General features: G+C 67.2%; 2 protein-coding genes across 5 annotated transcripts; both read right to left on the reverse strand.

Moving 5' to 3' along the window:
- Positions 1–687: 687 nt before the first annotated feature.
- On the reverse strand, positions 688–9,374 carry PDLIM2 (PDZ and LIM domain 2). 2 transcript variants are annotated; one of them, XM_064175466.1, is made up of 10 exons: positions 9,308–9,374; positions 7,306–7,412; positions 6,724–6,875; positions 6,253–6,322; positions 6,077–6,168; positions 5,942–5,987; positions 2,798–2,955; positions 1,787–1,932; positions 1,578–1,683; positions 688–1,021 (listed from the first exon to the last, which is right to left on the reverse strand). In XM_064175466.1, the coding sequence occupies exons 2-10, from the start codon at positions 7,396–7,398 to the stop codon at positions 817–819; spliced, it is 1,068 nt and encodes a 355-aa protein (XP_064031536.1). In that variant the 5' UTR covers positions 7,399–7,412; positions 9,308–9,374; the 3' UTR covers positions 688–816. The 2 variants fall into 2 exon arrangements, with proteins under 2 accessions (XP_064031536.1, XP_064031535.1); XM_064175465.1 differs by lacking the exon at positions 9,308–9,374 and adding an exon at positions 8,955–9,137.
- Positions 9,375–10,133: 759 nt separating this feature from the next.
- Positions 10,134–18,340, reverse strand: SORBS3 (sorbin and SH3 domain containing 3). Of its 3 annotated transcripts, XM_064175579.1 has the most exons (18): positions 18,201–18,340; positions 17,996–18,095; positions 17,697–17,920; positions 17,560–17,623; positions 17,351–17,480; positions 17,158–17,263; positions 17,041–17,082; positions 16,828–16,914; positions 15,337–15,371; positions 13,772–13,896; positions 13,601–13,680; positions 13,458–13,504; positions 12,511–12,625; positions 12,288–12,413; positions 11,091–11,525; positions 10,927–11,006; positions 10,708–10,814; positions 10,134–10,618 (listed from the first exon to the last, which is right to left on the reverse strand). In XM_064175579.1, exons 1-18 carry the CDS (start codon positions 18,300–18,302, stop codon positions 10,557–10,559), a joined length of 2,067 nt encoding a protein of 688 aa, XP_064031649.1. In that variant the 5' UTR covers positions 18,303–18,340; the 3' UTR covers positions 10,134–10,556. The 3 variants fall into 3 exon arrangements, with proteins under 3 accessions (XP_064031649.1, XP_064031648.1, XP_064031650.1); XM_064175578.1 differs by having other exon boundaries at positions 17,697–18,095; XM_064175580.1 differs by lacking the exon at positions 10,134–10,618 and having other exon boundaries at positions 10,726–10,814; positions 10,923–11,006; positions 17,697–18,095.
- Between the last annotated feature and the right edge of the window lie 4,596 nt (positions 18,341–22,936).

Genomic DNA, 22,936 nt, shown 5'->3' on the forward strand with positions numbered 1-22,936 from the left:
CTGCTGTGCCACTGGGGGCGCTGAGCTGCCGCAGTACAGGCTGAGACCCGACCCAGCTCATCACACCCCTGAGCCCAGGCTGAGACCCGACCCAGCTCATCACACCCCTGAGCCCAGGCTGAGACCTGACCCAGCTCATCACACCCCTGAGCCCAGGCTGAGACCTGACCCAGCTCATCACAGCCCTGAGCCCAGGCTGAGACCCGACCCAGCTCATCACACCCCTGAAGCTGAGGCTCAACTCAGCTCATCACAGCCCTGAGCCCAGGCTGAGACCTGACCCAGCTCATCACACCCCTGAGCCTAGGCTGAGACCTGACCCAGCTCATCACACCCCTGAAGCTGAGGCTCAACTCAGCTCATCACAGCCCTGAGCCCAGGCTGAGACCTGACCCAGCTCATCACACCCCTGAGCCTAGGCTGAGACCTGACCCAGCTCATCACACCCCTGACGCTGAGGCTCAACTCAGCTCATCACACCCCTGAGCCTAGGCTGAGACCTGACCCAGCTCATCACCCCCTGAGGCTGAAGCTCAACTCAGCTCATCACAGCCCTGAGCCCAGGCTGAGACCCGACCACCACAAGCCCACATCTGGGCAGCTGCAGCACATCTGCCCCCCACCTCATTCTCCCTCCCCCACCCCCCCAAATCCTCAGCCCTCATCCTCAACCCCCTCCCACCCCAACCCTCCCAACCCCCTCCCCAAGCAGTGGGGCCGGGGGGGGAGCGCTGGGAGGGGGACAGAGCAGCGCTGGACACGGCAGGGTTTGGGGCGGGCAGGCTGGGGAGGGAGCTGCAGATGGAGATGTCCCCATCAGAAGTGCGGGCGCGGGGGGGGCTCGGGAGCGGCGGGGGGCAGCGGGGGGGGTCCCTGGTAGCGCAGGCGGGCATGCTTCTCGCAGTAGAGCTCGTCCCCCCCCCAGAAGTGCCCTCGCATCTTCAGGTTGAGGCCGCAGTCGGCGCAGCAGTAGCAGGACGGGTGCCGGTACCGCCCCTCCCGGATCCGCACCGCCTGCGTGCTGCAGGGGGGGGGATGGTGTCAGCTGCCGACCCCTGTGCCCCACCCAGCCCCCACCATGACATCCACCCCCCCATAGCCCAGCACCCAGCATCACCCCATTAGAGCCATATTGAGACCCCCCCCCCATAACCCAGCACCCAGCATCACCCCATTAGAGCCATACTGGGACACCCCCCCCCATAACCCAGCACCCAGCATCACCCCATTACAACCATATTGGGAACCCCCCCATAACCCATCACCCAGCATCACCCCATTAGAGCCACACTGGGCCCCCCCCCATAGCCCAGCACCCAGCATCACCCCATTAGAGCCACACTGGGACCCCCCCCCCCCATAGCCCAGCACCCAGCATCACCCCATTAGAGCCACACTGGGACCCCCCCCCCCATAGCCCAGCACCCAGCATCACCCCATTAGAGCCATATTGAGACCCCCCCCCATAGCCCAGCACCCAGCACCCTGTGTCAGCCCCATCGCGGCCGTACTGGGCACACTGGGCGGGGGGCGCTGCTCCTTCCCCGCCCCCCCCCGGCCCCCCCAGCCCCACTCACGCGATGCTGCTCCCACACTTCTCGCAGAGGTGAAGCTTCTGGACCCCAGGCGCAGGTCTGCGGCCGCCGGGCGAGATGCGGCTGGGATGAGGAGGCGCCGGGACGGCTGGAGGGGGGGGACACAGACACAGACCCACCGGGATCTCCCCGCTCGGACCCTCCCCCCCACTTCCAGGCCTTTGTGTCCCTCCCGCCCCTCCCTTCCTCACCTCCATCCTCATCCTCCAGAGCCTCCTGCAGCAGGCGGAAGGTGCTGGACTGCCTGGGGGCCGCTCGCAGCTCCCTGTTCGCCTGCAGCATTTTGTAGACTTCGGAGTCTTCCTCCAGACGCCTCATGGCTGGCTCCGAGCCCAGGCTTCAGCAGGCGCCCAAGGGTGGGGGGAGATGGGAGAAAGGCAAAGGTGAGCTTGAGTTGGGTTGGTTTTGGGGGGGGGGATTGTTCCCAGCACCCCAGCGCTTGGCTTCTCCGAGCTGCACCCAGCTCTGTGCCTCCACCCTAGGAGATCTGCCCTGACCTGCTCAGCCCTCCCACTGCTCTCCCCTGCCTCTTAACTCTTTGCAAGGGCTAAACAGCGCCCATGGGTGCTGAGCTGCCGTGCCAGGATGGGTGCACAGGGCTGGGGGCTTCCCTGCACCCAGTTTTGTCACCCCCAACCTTCTCCTTCACCCTGAGAGATCCTCCCTGACCTGCTCAGCCCTCCCACTGCTCTCCCTGCTCTTCCTGCCTCTGAACTCTTGGAAGGGGCAGAAAGGCACCCAGGCAGCACCCATGGGTGAGTGTACCCAGCCAGGATGGGTGCACAGGGCTGGGAGCTTCTCTGCACCCAGTTGTGAGCCCCAAACCTTCTCCTTCACCCTGAGAGATCCTTCCCGACCTGCTCAGCCCTCCCACTGCTCTCCCCTGCCTCTTAACTCTTTGCAAGGGCAAACCATCACCCAGGCAGCACCCATGGGTGGGTGCACCCAGCCAGGATGGGTGCACAGGGCTGGGGGCTTCCCTGCACCCAGTTGTTAGCTTCAACCTTCACCCCAGGAGTTCTGCCCCGACCTGCTCAGCCCTCCCACTGCTCTCCCTGCTTCTGAGCTCTTTGCAGGGGCAAACCAGCACCCATGGGTGCTGAGCTGCCGTGCCAGGATGGGTGCACGGTGCTGAGGACTTCCCTGCACCCTTACAGCCCCCTCCCCACCCCCGCCATGGACCCCCCAACCCTGCTGCCTACCTGTTGCAGGAGCCGGCAGGAGGTGAGCAGCGTCGCTCCCCCCACGGCTCCCAGGGGGTTTGAGGGGGGGTCCCAAAGCTTGGGGAGGGTGGGCGGGGGGGTGCTGGAGGCAGGATGGATCCGGGGGTGCTGTGCTGCTGGCTCAGGCTTCCTCTCTCCTGGCACAAGGAAAGGGGTGCTGGGTGCTCTGGGGGGCAACCAGGGGTGTCTCAAGGACTGTCCTGAGCCTGGGGGGGGTCAATGTGGACGCCTGAAGACCCCCCCCCCCCAAATCTCCTCTGGGGGACAAATGGTCTGGGGGCTGTGCCCAAGTCCTGGTCTGCAGAGGGATGGACCCCCCCTTAGCCCTGAGCCCAACATCAGCCTCATTTCAGCCCCACTGGGACCCCCCCTGAGCCCTGAGCCCAACATCAGCCTCATTTCAGCCCCACTGGGACCCCCCCTGAGCCCTGAGCCCAACATCAGCCTCATTTCAGCCCCACTGGGACCCCCCCTGAGCCCAGAGCCCAACATCAGCCTCATTGCAACCCCACTGGGACCCCCCCTGAGCCCAGAGCCCAACATCAGCCTCATTTCAGCCCTGCTTGGACCCCCCCTGAGCCCTGAGCCCAACATCAGCCTCATTTCAGCCCCACTGGGACCCCCCCTGAGCCCAGAGCCCAACATCAGCCTCATTTCAGCCCCACTGGGACCCCCCCTTAGCCCTGAGCCCAACATCAGCCTCATTTCAGCCCCACTGGGAACCCCCCCCAGCCCAGAGCCCAACATCAGCCTCATTTCAGCCCCACTGGGAACCCCCCCCCAGCCCAGAGCCCAACATCAGCCTCATTTTGGCCTCACTGGGACCCCCCCTTAGCCCTGAGCCCAACATCAGCCTCATTTTGGCCTCACTGGGACCCCCCCTTAGCCCTGAGCCCAACATCAGCCTCATTTCAGCCCCACTGGGACCCCCCCTGAGCCCAGGACCCAACATCAGCCTCATTTCAGCCCCACTGGGACCCTCGAATTTTGGAACCAGAGGGACCTGGGGGTTTGGGGGTGGGGGGGGGTGGGGGGAAGAGAGGAGGACTCTCACTGCTCCCCACACCAGTACCCCTGTGCCTATCACCCCCCTCCCACCCCCCAGCATCTGCTCCTGCTTAGCAGGGAGGCAGGAAGGCAGAATTCCAGCTAACTGGAAGCTGATGTTCCCAGCAGCAGCTGCCACGCAGATGGAAACCCAGGGAAGAGCCTGGAAAAGCTTTCTTTTGGGGGGGGGGGGGCAGAGAGGGGAAGACACAAAGAACCCCTCCCTGCCCTCCCCGCCCCCCCCCCCCCCCCCCCCCTCCCCGGGTTGGCAAAGGGCATCTCCAGAGCTCTGCGGGGTCAAAAGTAGGTGATGGAAGAGCTAAAATTAGGGGTGGGTGGAGCTGGAGCCTTGGGTCCCCCCCACCAGTGCCACAAAGAACCACCCCGGGGGTGGCTTTTGCAGAGAGGGGGGGCTGGGGGGTGGGCAAAGCAGCTCCTTCCCAGCCCTTCCCAGCCCTTCCCAGCTCCATGGCATGAGGAGGGCAGGGCAGGGAGAGACCCTCCAGGGCTGGCACCAGAGACAAAAGGAGGAACAAGCAGCTGGAGGAGCCAAGGGGGGGCTGAAGCTGTGGCCAAAGGCAGCTGGGAAGGGCCCAGCTCAGAGCCACTTCGCTTCCCAATTTGGGCTTGAAAAACAAGAGAATGGGAAACTGGGAGGGAGGAGGAGAGGAGGAGGAGGAGGAGGAGGAGGAGGAGGAGGAGGAGGAGGAGGAGGAGGAGGAGGAGGAGGAGGAGGAGGAGGAGGAGGAGGAGGAGGAGGAGGAGGAGGAGGAGGAGGAGGAGGAGGAGGAGGAGGAGGAGGAGGAGGAGGAGGAGGAGGAGGAGGAGGAGGAGGAGGAGGAGGAGGAGGAGGAGGAGGAGGAGGAGGAGGAGAGGAAGCAGACGCCAGCCCCGCAGCCAGCAGCAGCCCCGCGGGGGTTCAGCAGCAGCCCAGGAATGGGTTGGCTCTGGACTGGTTTGGGCAGCTCAGGGAGACATCTCAACGCCCCTAAGGCATCCCAGCCCTGCTGCCCTGGGCACAGCGGGCACTGCCAGGCTGTGGGTCCCTGCCCTGCCAACGCCCCAGGCCTCTAGGGCTGGCAGGAGCTAGGCTGTGCCTCCCCAAACTGGTTTGGTCTCCCCAGGCTGGCGCCGTCGCCAAGAGGCATTCGGGTAGGAGCGAAGCAAAACATCCCTGGCCAGGTGTGCCAGTGCCAGTGCCAGCCTGCTGGGCAGGTGGCACCAGGGAGTGGAGCTGCTGAGGGAGAGCAGGGCTGGGAGATGATGTGGGGCTGCAAAGAGCCCAGGCCAAAGTGGGTCTGGGGTGCCAAAAGGCAGTGGTTTGGGGCTCAAATTGGGACTGGTTGGGGCTGCAGAGGAGGATGGTTTGGGGCTCAAGCTGGGATGGATTTGGGGCTCAAAGGAGAATGGTTTGGGGCTGCAATGGGGGAGGATTTGGGGCTCAAAAAGTGGTGGTTTGGGGGCTGCAAAGGACAAAGATGTGGGGGTGCAGAGGAGGATGGTCTGGGGCTGCAGAGGAAGATGATTTGGGGCTGCAATGGGAGAGGATTTGGGGCTTAAAGGAGGATGGTTTGGGACTGCAGTGGGAGATGATTTGGGGCTCAAAGGGTGGTGGTTGGGACTACAGAAGAGCAAAGGTGTGAGGCTGCAGAGCAGGGTGGTTTGGGGCTCAGAGGAGAGTGAGGCTGATGATGTGGGGCTTGAAGAGTGGCAGTTTGGGCTTGCAAAGGGTAAAGGTGTTGGGGTGCAGAGGAGGAAGGTTTGGGGCTCAAGGGAGGATGGGTCTGGGGGCTGCAAAAGGTGATGATGTGGGGCTCAAAGTGTGTCAGTTTGGGGTTGCAGAGGGTGAAGGTGTGGGGGTGCAAAGAGGGAGGGTCTGGGTCTCAGAGGATGATGGTTCAGGGCTGCAAGGGGTGAGGGTTTGGGGCTGCGAAGGGTAAAGGTGTGGGGGTGCAGGAGGTGATGGTTTGGGGTTCCAAAGGGCAATGGTTTGGGGCAGCAAAGGGGCAGAGGGCACAGATGCCCTCTCAGCATCTCCTCCTGGCCTCTCACAGCCCTCTCTCAGCTCCTGCTCACCTGGCCAAGGCTGGAACAGCTGAACTCCTCCTCCAGGAGCTGCGAGCTGTGGGGAAGAGGATGGAGCCATCAGAGGAGTCCCTGGCCCTGCCCAGATCCCTGCCCACCCCCACACACAGCCAGGTGCAGCCTTACCTGCTGCTGCCAGGCAGGGAGCTGCAGGATGCCAGGCTGGGGCAGGATGCTCTGGGGGTGCCCTGGCTCTTGTCCTGCACCTGCAGCGTGTCCTGGGGAGGGGAAGGAGATGCCAGCAGCTGAGACCAGCCCTAGGTGGGGGTCTGAGGGGGGTACAGGAGCTGCCCAGGGCTCACCTGGAAGCATGTGGCCAACCTCGCTGGTGATGTGTCCCCGTTGGTGTGGCTGGAAGGTGGCATCGGGGACCTAAGCACCAAGGGAGAGTGTTGGGGTGAGGGGGGGGGGGAGGGTCCCGAGTCTGTCCCAGGAGCCTGCAGCCTCTGTGCACCTACAGCCTGGCACAACCACTCCCTTGCAGTCCTCCCCCCGTGGGGGCAAGAGGCAAGAAGCAGCAGCAGCAGCAGCTCCAGACCCCCGGCTGGGAGCAGTGCCCCAGGCAGCGGCTGCCAGGGCTGCTTGGCCTCGCTGCTGCCTGGCTCCTTAATTGCAGAGCTGGGAACGGCTCCCGCGGGGCTGGCACAGCCCCAGGAGTCGCTGGAGGGGAAAAACCAGCGCGGGGTTTGGGGACCCTAACCTGCCTGGGGACAAGGCTGGGGAGCCAAGCAGCCCGGGCTGGCACCCAGCCTGGCACCCAGCCCAGCACCCACCTCTCCACCTGCAGCTGCAGCTCCCCCGAGCTCCTCTTGATCATGTTCTGTGCCTCCACGTTGAGCATCTCGGCAGTGCTCTCCCCGTTGATGGTGACGATGATGTCCCCTGCCCGCAGGTCCCCCGCGGCTGCCTTCCCGTGCTCTGCCACCTGCACAGAGAGGGGCAGAGGGGCACGGCCCCGCCGTTACCGGGCAGGGCAGCATGCCCACATCCAGCCCTCCCGCAGCACCGAGGCCAAGCTCCTGGCACACGGCTGGGTGCAGCCAGCTCAGTGCTGGGCCCCGGGATGCTCCCACCCACCAGAACCCCCACGGCTGTGCCAAACCAGTGCCAGGCTCTCTGCCAGGGAGACCCAAGGCCACGACAACAACACTCGGAAGCTCAGCACAGCCCAGCCCAGCGCCCCAAGCCCCCTCCCCCCACGCTGTCACCCGCCGTGGGGACGTTCCCACGGAGCAGGATCCCTCCAGGAGGCTAAACAGGATCTGCTCCCCGGAGCAGCCCAGCGTGGTGCCCGCCTCAGCATCCCTCCCCAGGGCCAAGGGGCACGGGGCTGGGGGGCAGTGGGGGGGTCCTACCTTGGAGATGGTGATAGGCTTCCCAAAATCTCTCCCTCCGGTGACGCGGAAGCCCCAGGGGGCAGGGCCGGCCAAGGTCACTGTCACCGGCATGGCAGAGGGTGGCTCTGGGCGGGCACAGAGCCGTGGGGACAGGAGGCTGAGGCAGAGGAGAGTCCTCTCCTCCCTCCACGCAGCAGAGCCCACCGAAGGCCCTCCCTGTGCCCCCTGTCCCCCAGCCCCACACCCCAAAAGGTCCCCAGCGTGGGATGATGGAGCCTGGTGGCGCCTTCCTTCCGGGGAGGGGACCCAGGACCTTGTGCCACCGCAACCACCGCTGCTTCCTCTTGCTGCCCTGGTACCCACCCCCCGGGCTGATGCTGGTGGCTTCCTCCTTTGCCAACCCCATCCTGAGGCCAAGGGGGTCCCACGGACAAGGGGGTCCCACGGACAAGGGGGTCCTGGGATAGCTGCAGGGTGGCGTGGCCGGTGGGAGGGGGCAGGCGAGGTCACCTCCCTGTCCCCCGCTGTCCCCAGGGCCTCGTGGATGGCAGGAAACCAGTGAGGCCTTGGCACGAAGCTTGGTGGCTTGTGGCATGGCAGAGCCAAGCCAGCAGGGTTTGGAGGGGACGATGTGGCTGCGAGGGCAGCCAGAGGCTGGGCAGGGTCCGGGTGGGGCTCTGGCTGAGGGTCCGGATGGAGGCTGCCAGGACCACCCTGAGCCCTCCGTCCTGCAGCGAACCCTCACTGGGTTTGAAGGATGCTGAGGGGGTCCCTTGGGATGCCCGCGGCAGCCCTCGGCTTCGGTGGGGCGAGTGGGAAGGAGCAGCCCCCTCCCCTAGCCGTCGGCGGCTCTGCCACCCCTGCGTCCTGCTCCGCGCCGGCTCAGCCTCGTCCTGTCCCACGGCACAGCCCCAGGGGGCCAGCAGGAGCCCAGCACCCTCCGGCTGCAGCCGCCGGGGAAGGCATCTTAAAAATCCCAAGCGCACAAAGAGGGCTTCAGAGGCTGCCCGGAAGAATTTCCTGGGCTGGGCTTGGAGGCACCGGGGAGGAGACCCCAAACCCCCTCCCCGCGCCCGGCTCCGCTCAGCATCCCTCGGCCGCTCACGTCCTGATGCCCCCAGGACCCCAAATCTCAGCTGGGCACAACTCCCGGAGCCCTCCAGCGGTCCTGCACCCCTCCTCTGTGCCCTGCACCCCTCCCCTGTGCCCTGCACCCCTCCTCTGTGCCCTGCACCCCTCCTCTGTCCTTTGCACCCCTCCTCTCTTCCTTGCAGCCTTCTTCTGTCCCCTGCCCCTGAGTTCTGTCTCCTGCCTCCAAGCTCTGTCCCCTGCACTGCTCCTTTGTTTCCTGTGCCCGGGCTCTGTCCCCCGCACCCCATCTCTTCGGTCCCCTGCACCCCATCTCTGGCACCTGCACCCCCTTCTGTCTCCCGTACCCCTCTCCTCTGTCCCCTGCACCCCATCTCTGTCCCCTGCAGCTTTTCTGCCCCCCCTTGCACCCCACATTTTCTGCCCCTTGCATCCCTCTTCCATCTCCTGCACCTCTTCCCTGTCCCCTGCACCCCACACTCTCCACCCTCTGCCCCCTCTCTCCATCCCCTGCACCCCTTTTCTATCTCCTGCCCGCCCCCTCCCTCCCCCCGAACCTTTGCCCCCTGCCCTCTCACCTCGGTCCCCAGCTGGGTCCAGGTCCCCTCCCCGGCTCACAGCGACGCCTTTGTGGCTCTGGCAGCTGGCACTGCCCCCTGGCACCCCGAGGCGTGACGGCGGCTGACAGGCGATGCCAGCGGGCGCGGGGGACGTGGGGACACGCAGGACACGCAGGCTGCCTGCGCTCCCCAGCACTCCTCCCCTCCCCGGGGGAGCAGCATCCCGAGCACCCACCCACCCCCCCGGGACCCCCGGGACCTGCACCTCCAAGGGTCGGGCACCGGAACCCCCAGGAGCTGCACCCCTGAGGGTCGGGCACTGGCAGCGCCCCCGACCCCTTCGTACCCACCCCCCCGCCGGGAGCACTCACCGGTGGACGGCCGAGCCGGGCAGCCCCCGTGGGGCGGCGGAACCGAGCACGGCCCCGGCAGCGGCACCTCCCCCTCGGAAGGGGCCGGCGGAGCCCGGCGGGGCCGGGCCGGGCCGGGTGGAGGCTCCGCAGCGCCGTCTGCGGGTACCGATTGCCCCGACGGGGCGAACTGGGACCGGGCACAGCTCAGCACGATTCGGAGCGGGGAGCCGGGCACTGGCACCGGGTGGTGCCCAGGAGAGGGTCCCCCTTTGGCTGAGGGAGGATGTTCCATGGTCCCCGGGAGCTGGCGCAGCGGCTGTGGCATCACCGTGCAGCGTCCCAGCATGCCAGCACCGTGCCCGTCCAGCACGGCAGGCAGCGATGCCACCCCCACCCCGGGCACTGCTGCGGCCCCTTCTGTCCCACTGCCCTAAGTGTCCTCCTGCAGCGCCCATGCAGCGCTGCAACCTGCCCTGGGCACTGCTGCAGCACCACTTGTCCTACTGCAGCCCCCCCACACTGCTCTGCAGCCCCCACACTCCTCTGCAGCCCCCCCCACACTGCTCTACAGCCCCCCCACATTCCTCTGTAGCCCCCCCCACACTGCCCTGCAGCCCCCCACACTCCTCTGCAGCCCCCCCACACTGCTCTGCAGCCCCCCCTCACTGCTGCCTCTCACACCCCACTGCTGCCCCACACCCCCATGCAGTGTGTGCCCAGCCCCTGCAGCCCCCCCCCACCCATGCACTGCTGTAACCCTGCCCAGCACCAGGTCCCCACCACACAGCCTGACACCCCCCTGGGGCACCAGCACGGCCCCCACTACCCCACCTCTGCCAGCGGGCACCATCCCACCCAGCACCACCAGACTGGGGCTGAGCTTGAGCTTTAATGGTGCCACAAGAAGCATCCACAACTGCCTGGGCATGTGGCATGGCACCAGAGCCACGGCTCAGGGTCACCACCGTCATGGCCAGGCCTGGCACCGGCCAGAGTGGGTGAGAAAGGATCAGGCAGCAGTGGAGAGAGGGGTGGGGGAGGGCGGGGGGGGGGTCAGGTTAAGGCCTTGAGGTGGTGGAGGGGATTGGTCCCTGTTAGAAGCAGCCCCATAGGGGCAGGAGGGAGCTGGAGGCACTTTGTGCCCACGGAAGGGGCCAGGCAGAGGGGCCACGGTGGGGCTGTAGGGGTGGCCGAGGTGGCACGGTGGGGACAATCCCCCACACACACACACCCCCATCTCCCACCGGGGGCTCCTCTTCTCCGTGGGTCACACCGGTGCCACGTAGTTGCCAGGGAAGGTGCCAAACTTCTGCGTCCTCCTGGACACGCCTAAGAGGGGGAGGGGATAACTGAAGAGTTAGGGGGGTGGGGAGGGGACGCCGCGGTGCCAACCTGTCCCCGGCCCCGTGCCCACGCACCCACGAACCAGCCATCGTCACACTGCTGCATCACATCCACTCGGTCCCCCTCCAGCAGCTCCAGCTCGTCAGCGTTCTGGGGCTGGTACTGGTACAGTGCCCGGTACCTGCGAGACACAGCGTGGCCAGGGACACCCACACCCGCCCCGTGCCACCCTGGCACTGCCCCCTGCTGCCCGGCATTGGCGCCACCGCCCTGCCGGTCCCGGCCTTACTTACGGCGTCCATCGGATTTCGGAGCCGTTGTAGGATGGGGCAGGCTCGGGGCGGGTGCCAGGAGGTGCCCCCAGGGCTGGGCACTGCAAGGGTGGGTGAGTTAGGAGGCAGGGCTCGCCCCGCAGCAGCAGTGCCAGGGTGCGGTGCCAGGGACGGGGTTGCCTCACCTGCTTGGGGCTCCAAGGCTCCTGGGGGTGGGCGGTGGGAGGCTGCAGGGGGCCAGCGGGGGCTGGCGAGGGGCGAGGGGTGCCCGCGTGGGGTAGCTTTGGCGAGTGGGAGAAGGAGAAGCCGAGCTGGTGGGGGGAGGATGGGCACAGCCTGGCCTCACCAGGACCCTGCTCTGCCAGCCTCGGGGAGCCAGCGGCAAGGGGGGAGCCCTGGGGGCCGGGAGAGCGCTGCAGGGAGGGGGACCTGGCTGTGAGCCGAGGGCTGGAGGAGGAGGAGGAGGGGGAGGATGCGAAGTCCTCGGCGCTGGCTTTCACGCGCGGCTCCTTCTGCACCTGCACGTAGGTGGCAGGGAAGATGCCCTGGCGGCTGGTGCCCGAGATGCGCCCCTCGTACCAGTTCTCGTCCACCCTCCGCACCAGGCAGACCTGCTCACCCTGGCAGAGGCAGGAGGGAAGGGCTCAGCGTGGCACGGCACGGCACGGCCTGGCACGGCAGGTGCAGGGCAGAGCAGGGCAGGGGCAGGGGCAGGACAGAGCAGGGCAGGGCAGGGGCAGGGCAGAGCAGGGCAGGGGCAGGGCAGAGCGGGGCAGGGCAGGGCAGAGCAGGGCAGAGCAGGGCAGGGGCAGGGCAGGGGCAGGGGCAGGGGCAGGGCAGAGCAGGGCAGGGGCAGGGCAGGGGCAGGGGCAGGGCAGGGCAGGGCAGGGCACGGGCGGGGCAGAGGCAGGGCAGGGGCTGGGCAGGGGCAGGGCAGAGCAGGGCAGGGGCAGGGCAGGGGCAGGGCAGAGCAGGGCAGAGCAGGTGCAGGACAGAGCAGGGCAGGGGCAGAGCAGGGCAGGGCAGAGCAGGGCAGGGGCAGGACAGAGCAGGGCAGGGCAGAGCAGAGCACGGCAGGGGCAGGGCAGGGCAGAGCAGGGGCAGGGCAGGGCAGAGCAGGGCAGGGGCAGGACGGAGCGGGGCAGGGCAGGGCAGGGCAGGAGCAGGGCAGAGCAGAGCAGGGCAGGGCAGGGCAGGGCAGGGCAGGGGCAGGGCAGGGCAGGGCAGGGCAGGGCAGGGGCAGGGCAGGGCAGGGCAGAGCAGGGCAGGGGCAGGGCAGAGCAGGGCAGGGCAGAGCAGGGCAGAGCAGGGCAGGGCAGGGCAGAGCAGGGCAGGGCAGGGCACAGCGCGGCCCGGCCCGTCCCGTCCCGTCGCGGCGGTACCTTGCGGAAGGAGAGCTCCACCGGCAGCTCCCCTCGGAAGTTGTACAGCGCCAGAGCCTCGCCATACTCCAGCACCTGGATGCTGGGCGCCTTGATGGGCTTGGGCACCTCGGTGGGGGGCAGGATCTGCGGCAGGGGACGGGCAGAGAGCCGCGGGTGAGGGGCACCGCCAGGCTCTCCACGCCCGGCTGCCCCCTTTGCCCCCCTCCACCCCCGGGCTCACCTCCACGTAGTTGGAGGGGAAGATGCCCACCCGGCCGTGGTGCTCGCCCTCCAGCCAGTTCCTGTCCACCTCCTTGTGGATGTAGACGATGTCTCCCTTCTGCAGGGTCAGCTCCCTGCAAGGGGCAGTGCCCAGGGGCAGCAGCCCGGCCCCAGCCTGGCACAGCCTGGACCTCCTCCAGTTCCCACCCATCACCACCCTCACTGCAGGGCACTCCCACCCCCCGCCCCAGTGTGTGTCTGCCTCACATCTTGGGGTCCCTCCAGCCCCCATCCAGCCCCCAATGTACCAGGGGGGCACAGTAGGGACCCCCAGCATGGCCACCCCACGTGACAGGGGTCCTCTGGTCCCCAGACACCATTTGAGGGACCATAGGGACATAGCAGGGACACTCCCACCCCCCCCCCCCGGCATGGTCAACTCACGTCCTGAGGCTCCTCCAGCCCCTATCTTGTGCCCAAAGTACCACAGGGACACAGCAGAGACCCCCCCTCAAAATAAGCACCTCACATCCTGGAGCTCCCTCAGCTCCCATCCACCACCTGAGGGACCACAGGAGACCCCCTCCATGGTCACCCCACGTTCTGCAGCAACTCCAGTCCCCATCCACCACCCAAGGGACCACAGGAGACCCCCAGCATGGTCACCTCACATCCCAGGCCTCCTCCAGCCCCTATCTAGAGCCCAAAGTACCACAGGGACACAGCAGAGACCCCCCCCCCCAAAATAGGCACCTCACATCCTGGAGCTCCCCCAGCTCCCATCCACCACCTGAGGGACCACAGGGGACCCCCAGCACAGCCACCCCAAACCCTGGGGCTCCTCCAGCTCCCATCCACCACCCAAGGGACCACAGGGAACGCCCAGCATGGCCACCTCACAACCTGGGGCTCTTCTTGTCCCCCCCCCCAGCCCCCAGGGTCCCCCCCAGCAGCACTACCACTCACTTGGGTGACTCAGCTTGGAAGTCGAACTTGAGGCGAGCAGCTCTCCTCTGGGGGGGGAGGGGAGCAGTTACGGAGGGGGGGAGGGAGTGTCCCCATCCCAGCCATTCCCAGTCCCGGGTGGGATGGGATCAGCCCAACCTCACCTTCTTCTCCTCCCTCCTGACAGCCTCCGTGGGGTCCCCCAAGGCAGGCAGGCTGGGGAGGGTCTCTGGCCTGAGGGTGTCTGCAGAAACGTGGGGTGCCAGCCACTGACTCAGCTGGGGGGCGTGGGGGCAAGGGGAATGGGGGGGAGGGGGCGGGGGGAGGGGTCTCACCTCTGCTGGGGGCCATACGGCTCCAGTCAGCAGCCAGCCCCAGGCCACCTCGCTCCATGCTGGGGCTGGCAGGTGGGTGCTGGGTGCCAGGGGGGGTCTGCAGCCAGTGGGGTGACAGTGGGCTCCTGGGGGGGGGGGGGGTGGGGGGTGTGTGAACAAACCAGGACAGGGCTGAGCCCCAGACCCAGCACTGCTGCCCTGCACCCTGCCCTGTTCTCGACCCCACTGACCCCTGCCCCCACCCAGGACTGGGACACTGGAGGCTCCCCAGACAGCTGCACCCCCACAGGGCCTCCTTTTAGGGGTGACTGGGGGGCTCCTGGGGGGTGCAGAGCTGAGCCTCACATCCAGTCCTGCACCCTCCCTGCTGCCCACCCTGCTGCTCCCCTGGACCCCCGTGCTGGGGTGTGTGCCCCCCCCCGGAGTCTCATTTTAAGGCTGATTGAGGGTCCTGGGGGGGTGACAACAACTCAGGGCACAGCTGAGCCTCACATCCAGTCCTGTGCCCTCCCTGCTCCCAGCCCTGCTGCTCCCCAGGACCCTCAGGACCCCCATGCTGGGGTATGTGCCCCCCCCGGAGTCTCATTTTAAGGCTGATTGAGGGTCCGGGGGGGGGGTGACAACAACTCAGGGCACAGCTGAGCCTCACATCCAGTCCTGTGCCCTCCCTGCTCCCAGCCCTGCCGCTCCCCAGGACCCACCCCCCAGAAGCAGGGGTGCTGGAGCGTGCCCCCCGCCCCCCACCTTCGCTGCACCCCTCAGGGTCTCATCCGAGGGGCAACCAAGCAGGACAGGTCCAAAGTTTGCCCGCGGTGCCAGTGGCACCTCCCTGGCACGGCCGAGCAGGAAGCCGGGAGCTGGGCAGGGCCCCTGGCTAATGGATAACCTCGCTCCTGGGGGGCACGCAGCAGTGCCCAAATTCCACCCGCTCCTCCCCCAAAACGCAGGCCGGGGGAGGGCTCAGGCAGGGCTCTGCCAGCCCCAAGCACCCCTTGGGAAGGGGGGGCAGGGAGGGGGTTGCTTATGGTAGGTCCTACAAGAAGTCGGGGCCGGCTCGATCGGTTCCCCTCTCGCTGCCAGGGGCGGGCTGGGGGTACCCACCCTTATCCCGGGGGTGCAGCAGCACCATCAGCATCGTCATCGCCATCCTCCCCCCGACCTCCCCCGCCTCAAAGCGGGGCCAGGGCGGTCGGGGACCGAGCGCCGCCGCCGCGGCTGGGCTGGAGCCAAGCGCCGGGACACGGCGTCCCGGGACGGGCTGGGCTCAGCCCCGCTCTGTCCCCGTCCCACCCACCGGGCAGCCTGCCTGGCGCCGGGGTGCTCCCCCCCGCCGCTGGGGGGGGGTGGGGGGAGGTGATCAGCAGCGATATTTGGGGAGGGGGAGGTCCGCGGAGGGGTCTGTAGGGGACCGACGGCTGCAGCCGGGAGGCGGCGGGGGGGGTCCCGCTCCAAGTGAGGGGGAGGAGGGGGGGCCCTGTCCTGCTGTTATGACACCCCCCCCCCCATGCACACACACAGTTAGAGTGGGATTTGGGGAGGGGGTCGGGACGGGGATCGCTACTCACCGGGCGGGGGCCGGAGCGGGGGAGCGAGAGGAGTCCTGCGAGAGGAGCCGGAGGGGAGCGGGAGGAGGGAGGGGAGGGAGGGAGAGAGGGAGGGGATGGAGAGGGGTGGGGGGGGGGGAAGAGAAAAATTAATCACCCGGGAGGCCGGGCCCGGCCTGCAGCCGGACGGACAGACGGACAGGGTCCTAGTGCAGCCGGACGGACAGACGGACAGGGTCCTAACGTCCCAGGGACGCGGGCACGCCGGCGGGGGGCACCGCCGCGGGGCAGCTCTGCCTGCCGCCAGCCCGGGCACGCATCCGGATCGCGGATCGCAGGGGTTGGAAGGGACCCAAAGGAGATCACCGAGTCCGACACACCCCCCCCCCGCCCCCGACAGAGCAGAGCCGTCCGGATGTGCGCACGTCCAGCTGGGCATGCGCCCAAGGGGGCTGCGTAGCTTGGCAGGGGGTGCTGGGCACCTGGCAGGGGCGCTGGGCAGGGTGCTGGGTATCTAGCAGAGGTGCTTGGCAGGGTACTGGGTACCTATCAGGGGCACTGGGCAGGGTGCTGGGCACCTGGTAGAGGTGCTTGGCAGGATGCCGGGTACCTGGCAGAGATGCTGTGCAGGGTGCTGGGTGCCTATCAGGGGCACTGGGCAGGGTGCTGGGCACCTGGCAGAGGTGTTTGGCAGGATGCCGGGTACCTGGCAGAGATGCTGAGCAGGGTGCTGGGTGCCTATCAGGGGCACTGGGCAGGGTGCTGGGCACCTGGCAGAGGTGTTTGGCAGGATGCCGGGTACCTGGCAGAGATGCTGAGCAGGGTGCTGGGTGCCTATCAGGGGCACTGGGCAGGGTGCTGGGCACCTGGTAGAGGTGCTTGGCAGGATGCCGGGTACCTGGCAGAGATGCTGAGCAGGGTGCTGGGTGCCTATCAGGGGCACTGGGCAGGGTGCTGGGCAGGGTAGTGAGTACCTGGTAGGGGTTCTGAGCAGGGTGCTGGGCAGGGTACTGGGTACCCGACAGGGACGCTTGGCAGGGTCCTGGGCACCTATCAGGGGCACTGGGCAGGGTGCTGGGCAAGGTACTGAGCACCTGGCAGAGGTGCTTAGCAGGGTATTGGGTACCTATCAGGGGCACTGTGCAAGCTGCTGGGCAGGGTACTGAGTACCTGGTAGGGGTTCTGAGCAGGGTGCTGGGCAGGGTACTGAGCACCTGGCAGAGATGCTGGGCAAGGTACTGGGTACCTGACAGAGATGCTTGGCAGGGTGCTGGGCACCTATCGGGAGCACTGAGCAGGGTGCTGTGCAGGGTACTGGGTACCTGGCAGGGTGCTGGGCACCTGGCAGAGGTACTGTGCAGGGTACCAGGTACCTATCAGGGGTATTGGGTACCTGGCAGGTTACTGGGTACCAGGCAGAGGTGCTGGGTGCCTGGCATGGGCACTGGGTGCTTGGCATGGGCACTGGGTGCCTGGCATGGGCACTGGGTACCTGGCATGGGCACTGGGTACCTGGCCTGGGCGCCGTCTCGTCTCCATGGCTCTCATGTCATTGTCCAGCTCCTCGCTGAGCTGCTCCAGCTCCTGCTCCAGCAGCACCTGCGCAGGCAGGACTGTGGTGGGCAAGGCTGGCACTGCCCACGCCGCACATCCCAGCAGCAGAGGTGCCAGCACCACCCCCCCCCACTGCCACCTCCAGCTCCCTTCCTGCCCTTGGCATCTTACCTCGATGGACTGAGCCCGTGCTGGTGGCACTGCTGCCAGGGGCTGGGAAGGACAAGGGGCTGGTTAGGTGTGTGCCCACTGCGGTGCCCATCAGCACCATGCCAGGGCCACCCCTACCTGCTGCGGGGAGCTCCGGAGCTGCTCCAGCACCGAGGGTCTCCCTGGTTCATAGTCAAAAATGCTGCCAGGCTCCGTGGTGGCACCAGTGGCACCCCAGGGGGTCCTGCGGGGAGCCGGGAGGAGCTCAGCCCCACACCCCGTGGGCACCCACCGGGGATGAGTGCCCCCCCCTGCCCTGTGCCACGCTCACCAGTCCAGCCCGTTGGGCACGCCGTGGGTATCAGTGGGCACCATCTCCTTCCTGCGTGAGTCTGGGGGCACCATGGGGGCCGAGGAGCTGCCTTTGCCCACGGGGCAGCGCTGGGCATCCCAGTCTGGCTCTGGGGGGCGTGGGAGGAGATGAGTGGGTGCCACCCTGCGCCGTGCCAGGCCGGGCCGGGCCGTGGCACCAGCACTCACCAGGCAGCTTGCGGTGGATCTGCCGGAACATGCTGCGGTACCAGTCCCGGGGCTGGTCCACGCTCTGTGGGCACAGGCGGGGCGGTGAGGGGGTGCCAAAGGGGGGGAGCAGCCCAGCCCTGTGCCCCCCGACTCACGGAGCGCGAGGCGATGGGCATCCCTGTCTCGTCCACGGGCCCGATGCCATCGTACTTCACCCAGCGCCTCTCCCGGCGCCTGCCGTCCCTGGTCCAGGTGGCAGAGCAGCCTGGCGGGCGGGGACAGGCTGGCACGGCCCCGGGGGTGGGCGTGGGGCCGGGGGGTGCCAGGGTGCTGGGGACCTTCGCCTCCTTGGCTGGCCAGGTCTGGTACCACTCCCTAACTGGGGACAAGGTGGGTGAGGGTGAGCCCTCGGGAGTGCCCACGCGTGCCCCTCGGGGGTGCTCGGGGTGGGTACCTGGGATCCTGGGTGCCCCCGGGGCAGGCTGGGCTGTGCCACGGCTGTCACGGAAGTCGAAGTTGAGCGTGTTGGAGCCGCGGTGGCGGATGATGGGCACCTGTGGCACAGGGGGGAGGCTGGCACGGGGGCAAAGTGGCAGGGGGCAAAGGGGTTCCCCGAATGCCCCCCCCCGGGTATGCAGCAGCCCCTGGTCCCCACTCACCTTCTGTGCCATGTGCTGTGGGGGCACCCACGGCGGCGAGTGGGAGACATCCTCTGTGCCCAGAGCCTGGCTGGTGCTGGGGGGCAGGAGCTGGCCTGCCATGGCCTTGGGGTGCTGCCATGGTGCCCTGGGGGTGCCCATGCCCTGTGAGAAAGTGGAGGTCCCATCCCTGTCTGCCCCCTGCAGCTTTGTCTCACCAGGCTGTGCCAAGGAATCCCTGTGCCAGCCCCGGTCCCTGCAGTTCAGGGGGGCAGAGGACACCACAGGGGGATGCCAACCACCATGGCGCAGTCCACTGCAGCTCAGGGGGGCAGAGGACACCACAGGCGGATGCCAACCACCATGGCACCGTCCCCCAGCTCGAGAAGCCTGACGGTGCCAGGGGAAGCGGGCAAGGAGCAGCCCTGGCACAGCTCTCCCGGGTGTTCCCCATGTGGATTTGGACCACCCAGACCCCTCCCTGGGCTCTTTGGGGTGGGGGGCGGCAAAGCCCCAGCCCAGAGTGGCACAGGGCAGTGACCGAGCTGCTCTGGCATCCCGGCGCGGTGGCATGCGGCTGGCAGCGGTGCCCGGGCACGTGGGGCTGGCAGCAGGCTGCCTGCCAGGGCAGAGCCTCCTCGGGGCTGAGAAACTGAAGAGGCAGAAAAAATTTCCCCACCCAGCAGCGCAAACAGGGAGGGGGCAGAGGTGGGGGGGGGGGGAAGAGGTGCCCGGAGCGCGCGGCCCTGCCTGGCACCACCCCGCTGGAAGGGCAACTGGGCCCTGGCTCACCATCGCCGCTGCCGTGCCCAGGGCCGTGGCACAGGGGAGCCATGGGGGGGGCAAGGGACCCTCCCTTCCCCCCTCCCCCCAGAACGGCTCCCGGCGCTGCTGTGGGGGGGGGGTGAGGCTGTGCCAGGCAAGAGCTGCCCCAGGACACTGCCAGGGGACACTGCCAGGGGACACTGCCAGGGGACACTGCCAGGGGCCCTGCTTGTCCCCCAGCATCTCCATCCCCACCGGGGCCTGGGCAGCCCCCACGGGACCCGCGGATGCCACAGGGGACCTGTGTCGAGCCCAGCACCACACAGTGCCCTCCTCAAAGAGGGCAGCTGGTGGCACCGGGGGGGCTGCCAGCCTGGCACGGTGCCCTGTGTGCCACTCTGGTGGGGCAGATGGGGCTGGGAACCCCTCCCCAGCTCCTTGCTGCGTTCCCCACCCCCACCCCTGCCCCCCCCCCCCCAGGCTTTGACGGCCACGGGGCTGAACTTGATCGTTGGCACCGCCGTGGGGAAGCGGAGGTCCTGGGCACGCAGGGCCCTCGGGCACAAGGACAACACGGCTCAGACTGGCACCCCCCTCCCAGCGCAGCCCAACCAGTGCCGCTCCATTCCTATCCCCACCCCCCCGGGGGCCAGCCCCATCCCTCCTGCTCCCCCCAGTCCCAAACCTTGTGTCCCGTCCCCCCCCCCCGATCATCCTGCTCTTACCTCCTGGGTGATGCCAGCTGAGGTGCCCGGGGGTGGGGGGCACGGAGGGTTCAGGCAGCCCCACGGAGAGGGAAGGCAGAAACCAAACCCAGCGAAGCAAACTGTGCCGGGAGGGGGGGGAGGGAGGAGAGAGGAGGGGAGGGAGAGGGGGGGTCAGATCCTCTGCAAGGCGAACCCCTCCCCGGGGAGGGGTCCCCAGGCGAAGTCCTCACTGCTGTTGGGTCTCGCCGTGCCCTGGGCACCCCCGGGGGGTGCTTTCGCTGCCCACCCCCCCAGCCCCCCCCCCGAGCCGGCGCAGGGCTGAGCCCACTCAGAGTTTCCAGGGACATTTCCAGGGATGGGATCCAGGGAGCGGAGCCAAAGAGGCTGAACTCATCCCACGCCCGCGCAGCCTCCCGGCCCCACGCCCAGCGCCGCCTGCCCCCCACCCGCGGCCGTGGGCACGGGGGGGGGTTGGTGGAGGAAGGAGGCGCAGGATGAGGAGGGAAGCGCCCGGTGGAGGTGGGCAGGGGGGGTCCGTGGTCACTTAGCTCCCCCCAGCCCTGACTCCATCCTCCATGTCCCTCCCCCCTGCACCCCTCAGCGGCCCCCCCACTTCCCGCCCCCACCCCCTGTAGCCCACCTTGTGCCCCCCACGCCCGGGGCGGTGCCAGTCCCATCTTTTGTCACTGCAGCAACCCCCCCACCCCCACCCCCACCCCCAAGACCCACCCTGGAGACGGGGCGGGGGGGCAGAGTGACAGCAGCATCCCCACTGCCACCTCCATCCCTCCCTCACCGCTCACGGGGTCTGGGGGTTGGGGACTCCACTTGCCACCCCCGTGCCCTGTAGCCCACCTCACCCCCGCGGGCAGTGCCAGGGTCCCATCCTCGGCTCCCATAGCCCCCCCAGATCCCTTTGTGGGGGGCACGGTGCCAGCAGTGCCCCTGTCCCCTGCACCCCCTCAGGGGGTCCGGGTGTTGGGGGCCTCCTTTTGCCACCCCCATGCCCTTTCACCCACCTCACCCCCGCGGGCAGTGCCAGGGTCCCATCCTCTGCCGCCGCTTCCTGCTGGCCGCTGCCCAGCGCCGCTGCCAGCCCCGGACCGAGGCTGCCGCTGCCCTTCCTGCGCCCCACGTGAGCTCCGTCCCCACGGCAGGGTGGTGGCTCCGCGGGCAGCCACCCTCTGTCCCCGGCCAGCCCCCCGGCCCCTGCCCGCAGCCGGGCACGGAGGCGCTGTTGGCACAGCCCAAGTGCCCTCCTCTGCCACCGCCCTGCCAGTGAGTGGGGCTGGTCCCGACCCCAGCCCTGCCCCCCGAGGTGCCCTTCCAGGTGCCCTCCACACACCAAGGGGCATCTCTGGAGGTCACAGCACCCAGCGGCCACCTTCTGTGCGGCGGGCAGCAGGGTGCCAGTCACTCTCAGCCCACCTCGGGAGGTGCCCCCAGGCTGTGCCCGGACTCACCTGCGGGTCCCAGCGCTGGGCCCTGCTGGCTCCTGGCGGCTCCAGCTCCCGGATCAATGTTTAACGCAGCCCAGGCAGGGACTAACAAAGGCTGAGTGCTTCCTGTTTGCTCGGCCTGCCCGTGCCAGCCGTGCCAGCCGTGCCAGCCGTGCCAGCCCTGCCAGCCGGGAGCACGCCTGGCCACCGGGATGCTCCTTGGCAACTGGCAGGCAGCACCGGGGCTGGGGAAGCACCAAGGCTGTGGGCAGTGGTGCTGGCAAGCTGTGGGCAATGATGTTGGTAGGCTGTGGGCAGTGGTGGTGGGTGTCTGGGGAGCAGTGACATTGGGCACCTGGGGGGCAGTGACATTGGGCACCTGGGGGGCAGTGACATTGGGCACCTGGGGGGGCAGTGGTGGTGGGTGTCTGGGGAGCAGTGACATTGGGCACTTGGGGGGGACAGTGACACTGGGCACCTGGGGGGGCAGTGGTGGTGGGTATCTGTGGGGCAGTGACATTGGGCACCTGGGGGTCAGTGAAATTGGGCACTTGGGGAGCAGTGGTGTTGGCAAGCTGTGGGCAGTGGTGTTGGGCACCCGGGGGGGCAGTGACAGCGGAAGGTTGGTTGGTGGCAACCCAAGTTTGGTGGGGGCAGGAAAAGGGTAGGGGAGCTGCAGCATCCCTCTGCTGCCTGTGCCATGGTTGCAATGGATGTGACACCAGGGATGACGTCACCCCCAGGGATGATGTCACCCTAGAGATGATGTCACCCCAGGGATGACGTCACACCTAGGGATGTTACCCTAGAGATGATGTCACCCCAGGGATGATGTCACATCTAGGGATGGATGGGACACCAGGGATGATGTCACCCTAGAGATGATGTCACCCCAGGGATGATGTCACATCTAGGGATAGATGGGACACCAGGGATGATGTCACACCCAGGGATGATGGCCTCAAACCCTCCAAATTGACCCCCCAAAAATCCCCAAATGACCTCCCCTAAACTTCCCAGAATGGCTCCAGGCTCCCCCAGAATGAGCTGAAACCTCCCAGAGTGGCCTCAAACCATCCCAGAATGGCTCCAAAACCTCCCAGACTGCTTCCAGAATCTCCCAGATTGGCCCCAAAACCTCCCTGGATGAACCCAAAACCTCCCAGAGTGGCTCCAAACTGTTCCAGAATGAAACAAAAGCTCCCACAATGAACCAAAACCTCCCAGAGTGCCTCTAAAGCTCCCAGAATGGCTCCAAACTGCCTCGGAACGAGCCAAAAGCTCCCAGAATTAACCAAAACCTCCCAAAATTAACTCAAATCACAAAAAAATGGCCCCAAAACCTCCCAGAATGGCTCCAAAACCTCCCAGAATGGCTCCAAAACCTCCCAGAGTGGCTCCAAACTGTCTCAGAATGAACCAAAACCTCCCAGAGTGGCTCCAAACTGTCTCAGAATGAACCAAAACCTCCCAGAGTGGCTCCAAACTGTCTCAGAATGAACCAAAACCTCCCAGAGTGGCTCCAAACTTCCCAGAGTGACTCCAAACCTCCCAGAGTGACTCCAGAACCATCCCAGAGTGGCTCCAAAACCTCCCAGAATGACTCCAAAACCTCCCAGAATGACTCCAAACTGTCTCAGAATGAACCAAACTCTCCCAGAATGAACCAAAACTTCCCAGAGTGGCTCCAAACCTCCCAGAGTGGCTCCAAACTGTCTCAGAATGAACTCAAAACCTCCCAGAATGGCTCCAAACTGTCTCAGAATGAACCAAACTCTCCCAGAATGAACCAAAACCATCCCAGAGTGGCTCCAAAACCTCCCAGAGTGGCTCCAAAACCTCCCAG

Source organism: Pogoniulus pusillus, chromosome 42 (genome assembly GCF_015220805.1).
Source record: "Pogoniulus pusillus isolate bPogPus1 chromosome 42, bPogPus1.pri, whole genome shotgun sequence".
NCBI classification, from domain to species: Eukaryota; Metazoa; Chordata; class Aves; order Piciformes; family Lybiidae; genus Pogoniulus; species Pogoniulus pusillus.

Coding starts and splice junctions, on each gene's coding strand:
- SORBS3 (XM_064175578.1), bottom strand. CDS start 18,302: ATGGCAGGCCAGCTCCTGCCCCCCAGCACCAGCCAGGCTCTGGGCACA. Junction 12,626..13,457: donor TTCCAAGCTGAGTCACCCAA/GTGAGTGGTAGT, acceptor TGCCCCTTGCAG/GGAGCTGACCCTGCAGAAGG. Junction 10,815..10,926: donor TCCGAAATCCGATGGACGCC/GTAAGTAAGGCC, acceptor TGTGTCTCGCAG/GTACCGGGCACTGTACCAGT.
- PDLIM2 (XM_064175466.1), bottom strand. CDS start 7,398: ATGCCGGTGACAGTGACCTTGGCCGGCCCTGCCCCCTGGGGCTTCCGC. Junction 6,323..6,723: donor CTGCAGCTGCAGGTGGAGAG/GTGGGTGCTGGG, acceptor CTTGGTGCTTAG/GTCCCCGATGCCACCTTCCA. Junction 6,169..6,252: donor GGTTGGCCACATGCTTCCAG/GTGAGCCCTGGG, acceptor TCCCCTCCCCAG/GACACGCTGCAGGTGCAGGA.